Raw genomic sequence first — 11,999 nt, 5'->3', positions numbered from 1 at the left:
AATCATAAGTCGAAAATTCTTCAGAAATTTTTTAGACAAGTGAGAGCAACTTACATATTTAAATCTTTTGTAGCACGTTTGCAGTCATTTTTATAAATATTACATTGCTATTATAAAGTTATCATACGTAATTATTAATATAAAAAATTCGTGTAAAAAAGGACATACAAACTAATTTTGTAAAAGTTTATCGTAACACATATTATATATTATATAGAACAGATTTGTTTGTAGATTATTATTTATTATTTTATATAAATTTTAAAATATGTAAAATACGTACATTTAAAAATAATGTAAGAATATAATATTAGCTATAAAAAAATGATATTGTATACGTATGCTATAATCAATTGTAACAAGTTGTATATGGATTTAGAAGAATTGAAGAAAAATATACTGACAATGAAACATAGTACATATTAGAACATTTACATTATCTGCTATCTGAAAATGAATTTCTAAATGATACAAAAGTAAACTATACTTTAATCCTTTATCCACTGAGTATGCAATAATAAAAAATAAGGCATGATAGCTTAACAAGATAGCTAATTAAGATTTTGTGCTATAAGAATGGAAAATTTTTTTTTTTTTGTTTGCTCTTTAAGATTTCACACAGTAATAAATTATATTTTGTAACAGGTAAAAGTTATCTTGAATGTTGATTTATCTTTTAAAACAAAAATGTCGTGGTGGTACATGGAGGAACAGCAAGTAGAAGATTCTCAAACAAATATCGTAATGCCAACTTATGTAATTATTTTTGTATCAATAAATTAAGATATATTTAATATATATTTTAATAGACTTATATTATATATTGTGTTATTTTTTATATAGATTTTTTAATATCATTTTTTATTTAAAATAAAATAAATGTTCCATGTATTTTTTATAAATTTTTAGTATATAATATTCATAAATTACTGTCACACAGTATCCCGGTAAGGCTGTCTCTATATGTACCTATATATGGTATATAGGAATGAATGATAATAGTGAGTCATTGAGCTTTAAAATTTTATGTAACATAATGCATTTCTAATCTCTTCCATGAATAACAAATAGATATATATCTTTAGTAAATAGAAAAAAAATCATTTTTAACTTGTAGTTTATTTTTATATAAAGAAGCACTTTTGTAAAAAAATATCCTAGTTATTATATATATATATATATAGGTATATACTCTGGGTTCTTTCTTATCTGATATGTGGATTATTACATTTGCATATTTAATAACTTCTTTTACAAAATATATACATATATATATAATACAGATATACGTTTTCTAATGGATATAAAATCACAATAATAAGATTTAATTATCAAATCAAATTTTGCATCTAGTATTAATATCTATCATTCAAATGTTGAAAAATTTATAATAAAAAAATTGAAAACTGATATTATCTCACAAGATATCCCATTAAAATTTGAATATTTATTCCGAATAAGGCTCCCCCTCGGAATTGCTTAATAATGACCGGCCGTAACCGATTCACAATTAGTTCAGATTCCGGTGTTTGCGCGCGACATTCACGGATGAAAAAATTTACAAATCCGACGATGAGATCGAGTATCCCTGCCTCTCGCAAAGTCTTTCATCTTGCCGGCAGAAGGCGCCGCCATCGTGGAGATCGCTGATAAACAGCTCAGGCTACACATAGCACAAAGAGACCGCGAGTCGCGACAACGCAGAGTATTCCGGCGCGAATTTCTCACGTGCATTTCTGCGCGTTACTACTGTCAACGAGACAGACGCATTCGAAGAATTCGATTTTCAATAAATCTCGTAACGAGCATTCGATAGTGGAGGAAAATAGGAAGAAATTAGAACGCATTTCACGTGTCGCAGCCGCAGCAGCAGCAGCAGTAGTAGAGCACAGCAGCAACAGCAGGTAAGAATTTCATGAATAAGGTGCATGCGCGCGCATGGCGAACACGTGGCGTCGCGACGGCGTGTCACGAACATGACAGACAAACGTTTTTCATCACTCTACGGAATCGCCGACTTTGACAGCCAGCGAGCCAAGTTACGAGCGACACGTCGTAACTCAAGGTCGCGGAGGACATGTTGTAACGTTCGATCCCTCGAAATCGAGGCGCGCGATTTCCCGCTCGCGTTCGAATCAGCTTCGGCTGGTAACGATTTTACGTGGGGAAAAGAGACAAAAATACGAAGGACTTCGGAGCGACGCGCGAACGACGATGTGTCGATGACGCGATCGCGAGGCATCGAGTATGCTGTCCTCGTCGTTCGCTTGTATTACTCTTTTTCTGTTATATAAGGAACATGCTCCGTGAATGTGCAATTGGGCGCCATCTTGACCGACGTGATGATGAGCGGTGCGAGAAATTTGAACGTGCTGCATCTGCAAAAACTTTTCGAATCGACGCGATTATTACAATTCCAATATTATGCAAAAGAGGTGTGTCCAAAATAATCTAATGCATTTTATTTTAAACGAAAACCTATATCTATTAATTACGATTAATTCAATTTACTGTAATTACGGAGAAATAAAACTCTTTTTTATTGATTGTCGCGGATAATAAATACAATACTCGTTTAAAATAAACGATAAGTGCTTCCACTTACCTCTTTCATATATGCGTCAGCATTTATTTTTTAGTATGACTTAAACATACTAATTGTCATAACAAATTAATTAAATATACATTACAATTGACGGTGAGAAAATACATTGTAATCGAGAAATGCCTGTAGATACTGAATAGATTAGATTATAAATCGGTGACGACGATTGTTGCGCGCGCTGTATCGTGTAGATAGTTTATTAAAACTGAGAAATAAAAACAAATTCCAGTATTTTTCACATGTAAAAACAAGGAACATTTTAAAAAGACGTGTTGTCACTAAACATCGCATTCGTTTTTTTTGCAATTGATGAACATAAAAATTACAACATTCTTTTACCTGTCTACATAATATATTGATTCACCAAACATATTAATTAAATTAATTTAATTTAAATTTTAATGAAACTAAAATGCACAACGTTTCTTTCTGTGCAACTTTTTCTCAAGTTTCAGCGGTGCAATTTTCTAACTTGAATATATATACGCATACGCGTTATTATGATCGTGATATCAGCTATCAAATGACTAATATATCGTGCAAAGTAGGTCTTCCAGCAACGTTATGTATATGTATATTCATGCGTTTGCATATTTTCTTGGAAAATCAAGATTTTACGTATTTATTAGATATTATTTACGATCGATTGCATGACGCCATGCTACTGGCTTTCAATTGCAATCTGTAAACTACACATGGGAAGAGCAAGTTATTATACGATTAAAAGACATTTACGTAATAATTTCTTTGTACTATGTCATAACAAGCTTATTAATTTAAATGATTTATTCCTTTCGATAGTAACTTTGAATTTTTCTCCGTAGAACAATGCAAATTATCGATATTTATTTAGAAATATTTACATCTCTAGTACAATTATATTTATTATATTTATATATATATATGTATATCTATATAGTATATTTTGTGTACGTGTACGTAATAAAGAAATTATTACGTAAACATCTTTAGTAGAATTAATCGAAATGTATTTATGTCAGAATCAAAGAATTTGTTGACGGAGATGCATTTTTATTACATGCAATAAATAATAATATTATTCTCGCAGCGATTACACATTAACGTCGAAATTTGTCTTATCTTCTTTTTGCGCATAATCAAAATTAAAGAAAACTTTGGCTCGAACTTCGAACTTCTTAACGCAATGTTGTCCTCGCGTACGACGATATCATATACAATTGCGCCTAACTCCGACAATCGATCCGACCGTGGCCCAAGTTGACAGCAATTTAAAATCGCTTTTATCTCTTCGTAGATGATGCGCCTCAGAATACGGTTTCGATTACAATTAAGATTTATCCGGTGCGGAAGATTATCTCCAATTCTTTTTTTCTTCAAAATCTCACCAACATTTGCGACCATGACACGAAAAAATGTTCTTAAAACGCTCTCGCAATCTTTCAAAATTTCGAAGCATTTCAATGTCGATCCTCGCCCTTTCTCTTATGTTTTTCGAAATCTACATGTTTTTTTCTATTAGAATTATTATTGGAAAATTTTATAGCTGTCATATACCAACTCTAATTGTGAATTCTAGATGCTTAAGAAATACTTGTGTCTAGTCTGCCGTTATCCTATCAGATAGAAAATCTTATGGAATACAAAATGTGATTTTAAAATCGAATAACTGTACATTGATAATTTCACATATAAAGCTTGTTTAAAATAAGTTATATTTTGTAATATAAATGATTTTTATATCGCTAAATATAATAATACTAATAATTTGTAGATAAAAGAATTAATATAGCATCTAAACTAGAAACTATTTATCAAGTTTAAGTAATGAACTCAAAATTACACAAAGAAATAATTTAAAAAAATAATTTATTTAAAATAAAGATTAATTAAATAACGATAAACTCAGTGAGATAGAACAGCGCGTTGCAAACATCATCGTCGAGGAATCTTCTAACAATAAGTGAAGACAGCGTCTTTTCAGGAAGAATGGCATCGTTGAAGAAGAATGTCAAGGCGATCAAGATGGAAGCCACAACTAGAACCTGGACAGCAAAACCGATTCTAGGCCCGGATTTTACGGAAGTACTTTCGTTACATGAAGTCTACGTGGGTGTTTTGAAGCGACGGAAGGACACGTCTATTGCGATCCAGAATATATCTGCTATCTTGCCGGGATTTGCTCATCTGAAGCGCTGTTCCAACGGCAAACTGCTTCTGGCTCCGCTCTACTCGGACGAATCATTGCGAACAAACGAGAAGAACATTGCTCTCGGTGAAGGTGAACTCAAGGATCAGCTCAAGGAACGAGGGTTCGATCTCTCCCTATTCGAGGACAAGTTCCAGGTGACGAAGGTGCCAGCCAAGGCACCGAAAACGAAGTTACAAGCCGGCGAGGCGTCGAAGATCTGGCCAGTGAACTTTCATCCCGACCAGACTATTGAGAGCTTGATTGACGGCTCGATCTTCGACGACGAATGCTTGCACGCGATTGAGCGGATCATGTCGCTGGTAATAGAGGCCGCCAAGTTGGAGGCGGTCGGCGACGTGCATTGCACCGGCGCCGCGGCGGTCGTCGATCCCGAAGATGGGAGAATCCTGGCCGTGTCCGCCGCGAGGATCGATCGGCATCCCATGTGGCATGCCGCCATGCTGGCGATAGATCTTGTTGCCAGACTTCACGGTGGCGGTGCATGGCGTTTGGACGACGTCGCTCTCGCGAAGAGACAAACGGACGACGACGAAACACTCGGTGACGAGAAGGTAGACTCGAACGGAGATTCCGAGACTGAAGTTCGGAACTTTAAAGACCGATTAAAAAAGATTAAGAGAAAATACGAGGAAGAAACGCCGCTCTGTTACCCAATGTCTCTATCCTCGCTTACATTCCCTATACAAACGCCACTTGAGATACAGATCGGACAAAAGGGACGAAGGAACGACGACGCCAAAGCTGAAGAGCCAAACACAGAAAAATGCGGGCCGTATCTCTGCACAGGTTATTGGATGTTTTTGCTGATGGAACCATGTCCCATGTGCGCCATGGCGTTGCTGCATTCCAGAGTCGCGCGAATCTTCTATGGCGCAGTCAATCAGAACGTCGGTGTCTTGGGCACCAAGGCAGTTTTGCACACGATACCGGGTCTAAATCATCGATACCGAGTCTGGAGCGGAATCCTGGAACGAGAGTGTCAGCAAACAGTGGAAGAAATCAATAGTCGCAAAAGTCTTGAATGGCAGATTTGACATGGATCTATTGTAGAAGATAATAACGCGTCAGGTGTAGTTACATGGACAATTGATCACGACAATGTCTTCAGAAATAACTAAAGATGCCGCGAGGCCGGACAAAAGAAAAAATAAACAAGAGCGAAATATGCGACACTCTTTGTATTCTTCCTTCCTGTTGATGATTTTTCACACGCGCACGAATTATCTTATCTATCCATATAAATGACATTATAATGAAACTTTTATTATTTTTTATATAACAGATTGTGTGTGTAAAATATATATATATATATATATATATATATATATATATATATATATATATATGTATATATATTTATAGTCATAAAAAAGAGATGTGACAGCTGTCAATACACCAAGACTGATTCAATATACTCTTTTAACGTATTTTCATAATGATTTCGAGAAGATAATTGTGTTTATTATTTAGTCATCTCACAGTTTTTTGACATTTTTGAGCAAACGTTTTCTAGATAAGCGAATTATCATAGAGATTTATCCATGATAGATTATCTTTTTGATTCGTCACGCGGCTGTAGTTTAGATATTCGTACACGTTGCAACCGGTTTTATAATTTCAATCGAAAACAGGACGACGCAAAAGACTTAACACGTGGTACAGACGTGCATTCGGCCATAACGACTGAAGACGTATACGTGACCTTGACGTCTTGACGTTGCGCATGTGCGTCCGCATCTGCTGCCACTTCTTGGTGTGCACGGCGAATTAACACTTGTACTTGCTGGCACACAACATGACGTGCTATCATTCCCCGAAGATTGTTAAAATCATTTCTTTAAATATATAGAGCAAAGAAATATCTTTGTTTCTCTTACTTGTTTGCTGACGGAGAGCGTACTATTTTACGGTACGAAGACGACACTCTGTCTCCGAAGTGTTTGAGTCTTACAGCCAAGATTTTATTATTTTATTTTCTGCCGGTAAAACTCTTCATTCTTAAAAAAAAGTCTGTGAGGTAAAAGAAAAAAACTTGATACTACAATTTAAAATCAAATCAATTTTTTGTGATTAAATTAATTTAGTATCATATCCAGGTAGCACATGTTTGTTTTATAAACGTTTTTTAAACGTATCTTTTCGTATTAGATACGTTTAGAAAACGTTTATAAAACGAACAGTGCTACCTGGGATAATATCGGTTATTATTACATATGAAGCACTGATTCGCGTAGAGGTTGTTCTTTATGGAAAATTTAATTTTCCTCAAATTAAATTCGCACATTGTAAAAGTCCGAAAATACACATTTTATCTATTATTCAATAAAGCACAATTCATTCTGCATGTATAAATCATTGATATGATTTACACAGTTTAATTCACACTTCGCGTGGTGGTCGCGTCATTTAATTCAATGGTAAATAATCATGTTCTTTCGCGACAATAATATATAATCTTATTTACCGGTTCCTTTTTTCTTCTTCACGAATTTTACAGGCACGTTCGCAATTATTTCTCATCAAAGTGCTGATGTCAAGTGGGAGAGCAACAATGTTGTCAAAACGCTCGTGCGCACAGATAACATCACCGTGTTACAAAAAACATCTGGTATAATGTAAAATATACGCAACGAACTGAGATAAAATTTAGCGAATTTCTTATGAATATCATCGCGAATTTTTTTGTATACAATCCTATAATACAGTTTAATGACACTTGATAGCTCACAACGCGATCTCTGAAAAGTGACAATGATTAATTGAGAAAGCATTTGTTTGACATTATTACATCAGCGCTACAATAAAGTGTATTGTGTGCGTGTTTCTGTAAATAGGTATTACGTGTTTTCAAATTATCAATGTGTTCGCAAAAATAGTTTGTACAGATTATGCTAATGTTATATTAGCTGTATTCATATTTTGCACAAGTTAACATGTGTATTAGTTCAACATGAACTGATTTTAATTCCCTCCTGCTTAAAGTTATATTAATTAAACTTGTATCTCAGCAGATACTTGGTTGCTCTTTTATATAAAATTGCAATTTTTTTAACATTGAATAAAAATAATAAATAATTTTCTTTATATTACAATGAAAAAATATTTACAATGATAAATTATATTACAATGATAATTATATTTCACCGGGGAATAACAGCAGCTATTTTTGCTGAATATAATTTCACGCTAATTTGTGAATTTCCTGTTATTTCTAACGTTATAATTCAAAGTAACGTTTTAACCATTTTTGCATGTGAACAGTTGAGTTTTGTGTGAATCTGTTTATTACAATTATTAAATAGTGGTTTTCGTCGTAACAAATCCGAATGATTGTTGATTTCGAAGAAGTCCGTCCGAAGATATAAAATGCAAAGCTTAGAGAGATGTAAAACTCAATTTATAATAGGTACATAAAATGCTCAAACGTCATTAATTTTGAAAATAAAAATATATTATTTTATTTTATTATATATTATTTATATAGCTATATAGAAAAATATTTATTGACACTATTTTGTGAAAAATATGCGGAAATGATGTAATTCTCCTAATAAAAGAATTCATCGTTTTCCATAAAAAACATTCGTGGGATCGGAGTTTTTTTTGACGGAAATGGAAACATATTCGCGTTCTAGGAATCACTCGATTCGCTATAAAGCGAATAGCGAGTACGCGACGGTGACCCCGCGGATTGACATCGATCAACGAAACTACAGCTGATCCATCCTGTAGAAGATACTCGATTGTTCATGAAAAGAGACGAGGATAGAGTGAGATAGGTGGAGAAGTTACAAACCGTAAATTACGAGACAACGAAGACTATAATGCGTTGATCCAATAGCTGATAAAGAAGATTCGTTTGCTTGAAATAAATTATAATCTTACAACGAAATGTTTGCATAATAAAAGGTTTGAATTATGACTTCATATTTTGATATACACGATACAATAATGAAATCAAAAACTGAAAAATAATTTTACGCGATCTCTTTTCTTATTCGAGTTATTTTTATTATTATAAATAACATAATCATGAACATTGCTATTGTTTTTATTTGTTTCAGATATTCATCGAGTATAGAGGAGACTCGATAAACCGAAACACTCGCGAATTGAAAAAAAAAATCGGAAAAGAACGCGTACAGCAAACAAAACTTAATTTCCTCGAACACTGAGCGTTTCGAGCAGAAGCTCTAATCGAGTAATAATGTCCTCGAGAAGCATTCTTTGAGAGGCCGGCACGTGGCAGCGCTGACGACGATAGACACATCGGCACCGTGTTGCTGACGTTTATTAGCAGAAACGCGCGCGGTACAAAAAAGACAAAATCTTTCTTTATACGTACGAACGCGCGGAAAGAGGAGTTCTCGAGGTCGCGGTGCGTGAGAAGCCATGATATCAGAGATAACGTTTCGAAACTAATTAATCCGCGCGACAAACAGACTCGTCGCTTTTACGGCGGTGTCTGTCGGCAAGACGCAGTTATCGTCATTGGTTGCCAGTCGCGGACTACGCCAATTTACAAATTATTATACCTGACATCGCACCGCGTCGTCCAATAGTTGTGTCCTAAAGTAGATTCTGATCTCCGTAGGTGACCGGAGGATTTACTTGCATCCTCAACAGCAAGATACGCGATTCGTACACATCATCTGTAAGACCATAAGACAAGTGCATCTTTGACGATCAATGTTGTGACGTCATACCTGATAACTAGCACAAATAAGATACTTGAAGTTATTCCTCTTGAATTTGTAACGTTTGCGACCAGAAGATAAGTTAGAGGCAGAGAATATCGTTGTGAGATAAATTGATAGCCTCTATCACGGTTATTAACTCGAAACTTAATAAATCAGAAATTTATAATTAATCCGCAATCTCTAATCCAACGAGAAGGATCTCTGATACAGTGAGAGTCTCAGGTGATGATTACGAATTCTCACAAAACAACGAGACAGTGCTTGAGGATAAAAGAATCGCGTCTCGTTGATCAGCACTGAGTGGTTCCAATTGAGAGCCGACCCTCGAGAGCGGAGCCTATTGGTCAAGCTGTTAATTTCTTGAGGCACGATTGGATTGGATCACCCGCGGACATTCCAACATTCACGTCTGAACCATCAAGTAATCCGCCGACAACTGTCTTGCCAGCCGGACTTTACTTCTCTCTTTCTGAAGAAACTCCTGAATTCTGGTCTAGTTAAAACCATTGACGAAAGCTTCAGGATACAAGGGATTAATTGCCTAAAATTTAGTGAATACTCATCAGAGAATAACATATCAATCAATTTGTTCAGTAATCATATCTCAGGAAAAGAAATATCTGGTGGAACCAAAGCAGTGAAATCAGCAAATTATCTTCAAAACAGTATTTAAAAGTTGCAACAAAATTTAAAATTATACTCATTAACATAAGAAGATTACGGTGCTTTCCTGTTGTTAGTATTACTTTGAAGACTGCGCAGGAAATATCTTGATAACATTTGACACTTTCGACGACTGAATGGCTCACTTTTATTGGCTATTGCTTTTCGAAAAACTCTACTAGTGTCTTTTCGTGTAGTAACGGGGACGCAATTCGAAAGAAGGAAAGGGAAGAACGTAAATATCGTACAAAGGGTTAAGTACCCTTTGATCCCGCCGGGAGAGTTTTTGCCTCGCAAAAGAAACCAAACTTCTTTTAGCGTGAAGATTTTGAGAAACTCGGCGGACGAAACTCGAGATTCCATTGACGTCATCCACGAAAAGCCTCGTTCACCCCCTCTTGGATCGGGTTCTTTTTTTAGACGGCACCATGGAGCGAAGGATTCTGAAAATGTGGTGATAACGGTCAGGCCAAGGCCTCCGCTACCCAAGACACTATCCAGTGTGTGAGCCATAGTCGTTAGAAAGAGATATATCGCATCCTACGTGAGATCGAGCCTAACCAGGCATTTCGGAGATCCGGTCAATTGGAATCTCTCGAGCAACATCTCTTTCGGAAGAATTATTTCCGTCTTCAAGTCGTCGTTTTCCAGTGAATAAAATTTTAGAGTTCGTCGCAATCTAGTCCTTAGCTTGGCTTCAAGAAAAGTGCAAATTTCAACAATTTCTTCCATTGCAACATCTTGATAAGATAATCGAGATATCGTCTGTATCCCGAGGAATGTTTTTGGACCTGTGGAATTGACGTTCTTTTTTTCCGTTCTTCGCAACGAAGACGACACCTTTCTTGAGCGGTTTTTATGTGAGGAGAACGAGACACCTGAAAGAAAACATCGATCGCCAAAACGTGGAAGAAGGTTAGTACAATGTAATATAAAAATTTACGACAAAAATTAAAGATTATTAATATCGACAGGTTAATAAATTGAACTGCTTTATTATGTAAGCATTCAACTACAAGCAATTTATATTAATTTTTAAAATATGAAATAAATAATAAATTTCAAATTGTACAAAAAATTCAATTACCGAGATTTATGTTTTTATTTCTAGTGATCAATTCATGTCAAGATGTAAAATATTCTTAGAAACATTTACAGATATCATTTATGAAATTAAAAACTCGCTATTAAGCAAAAACGTTATTAAGCAAATGCGCTATTAGTACAGAATATAGAAATTATGACGGAGAGTGAAACATTAGTCTATCTAAATGATTAATGCAATAGATTACACTGTGCAATGAATTAAAATGCATGAAATATTTTTATGCGATATTAAAGCGGTGATTCTAAAAAATAAATGTTACACGTCTGTTTGAATATGTCATACAATTACAATATTTTATGTAAAATGTTTTCAATAATTGATAGTAATAGATAGATTATTATATTTTAATAGCTGTTTAATATATTCAATTTGTGTTAAATATTAAAAATGTATTTAATAATTGTATATTTATTGCAATAATTGTACATGTTTTATACCACAGAATTTTCATATAATTATAAATTTGACTTGTATCTAGTCATCAGTCAAATGCAATAAATTGATTAAATAATCAATTTATAGCTAAAATTTCAATAAAGAGAACATAATCCGAGAATTGCTATCAGCTCAAATGTTAAACACCATATAATCACCATATAAACACCAAATAATCAGCGCCTTGACTGACTAACCACCCACTTTTATTTTGACATTGAACGTTTGTTATTCGCAGGAGAAGGTTCTCCGCCGGAACGGCAGCAGGACTCCAACACAACTAGGAACAAGATGCCT

General features: G+C 34.7%; 1 protein-coding gene across 7 annotated transcripts; it reads left to right on the top strand.

The window, feature by feature from the left end:
* The first annotated feature begins 1,580 nt into the window (after positions 1-1,580).
* LOC140676330 (probable inactive tRNA-specific adenosine deaminase-like protein 3) lies at positions 1,581-11,069 on the top strand. 7 transcript variants are annotated; one of them, XM_072911267.1, is made up of 4 exons: positions 1,619-1,904; positions 2,296-2,435; positions 4,569-6,087; positions 7,294-7,850. In XM_072911267.1, the coding sequence occupies exons 2-3, from the start codon at positions 2,300-2,302 to the stop codon at positions 5,828-5,830; spliced, it is 1,398 nt and encodes a 465-aa protein (XP_072767368.1). In that variant the 5' UTR covers positions 1,619-1,904; positions 2,296-2,299; the 3' UTR covers positions 5,831-6,087; positions 7,294-7,850. The 7 variants fall into 7 exon arrangements, 4 of the variants coding, with proteins under 4 accessions (XP_072767368.1, XP_072767370.1, XP_072767369.1 ...); XM_072911269.1 differs by lacking the exon at positions 2,296-2,435 and having other exon boundaries at positions 1,620-1,904; positions 3,882-6,087; XM_072911268.1 differs by lacking the exon at positions 2,296-2,435 and having other exon boundaries at positions 1,623-1,904.
* Positions 11,070-11,999: the final 930 nt, after the last annotated feature.

The sequence above is a fragment of the Anoplolepis gracilipes genome, chromosome 2, assembly GCF_047496725.1.
Source record: "Anoplolepis gracilipes chromosome 2, ASM4749672v1, whole genome shotgun sequence".
NCBI lineage: Eukaryota > Metazoa > Arthropoda > Insecta > Hymenoptera > Formicidae > Anoplolepis > Anoplolepis gracilipes.
Note: the sequence above shows the minus strand (reverse complement) of the source record. Positions and strands in the feature narration are given on the sequence as shown.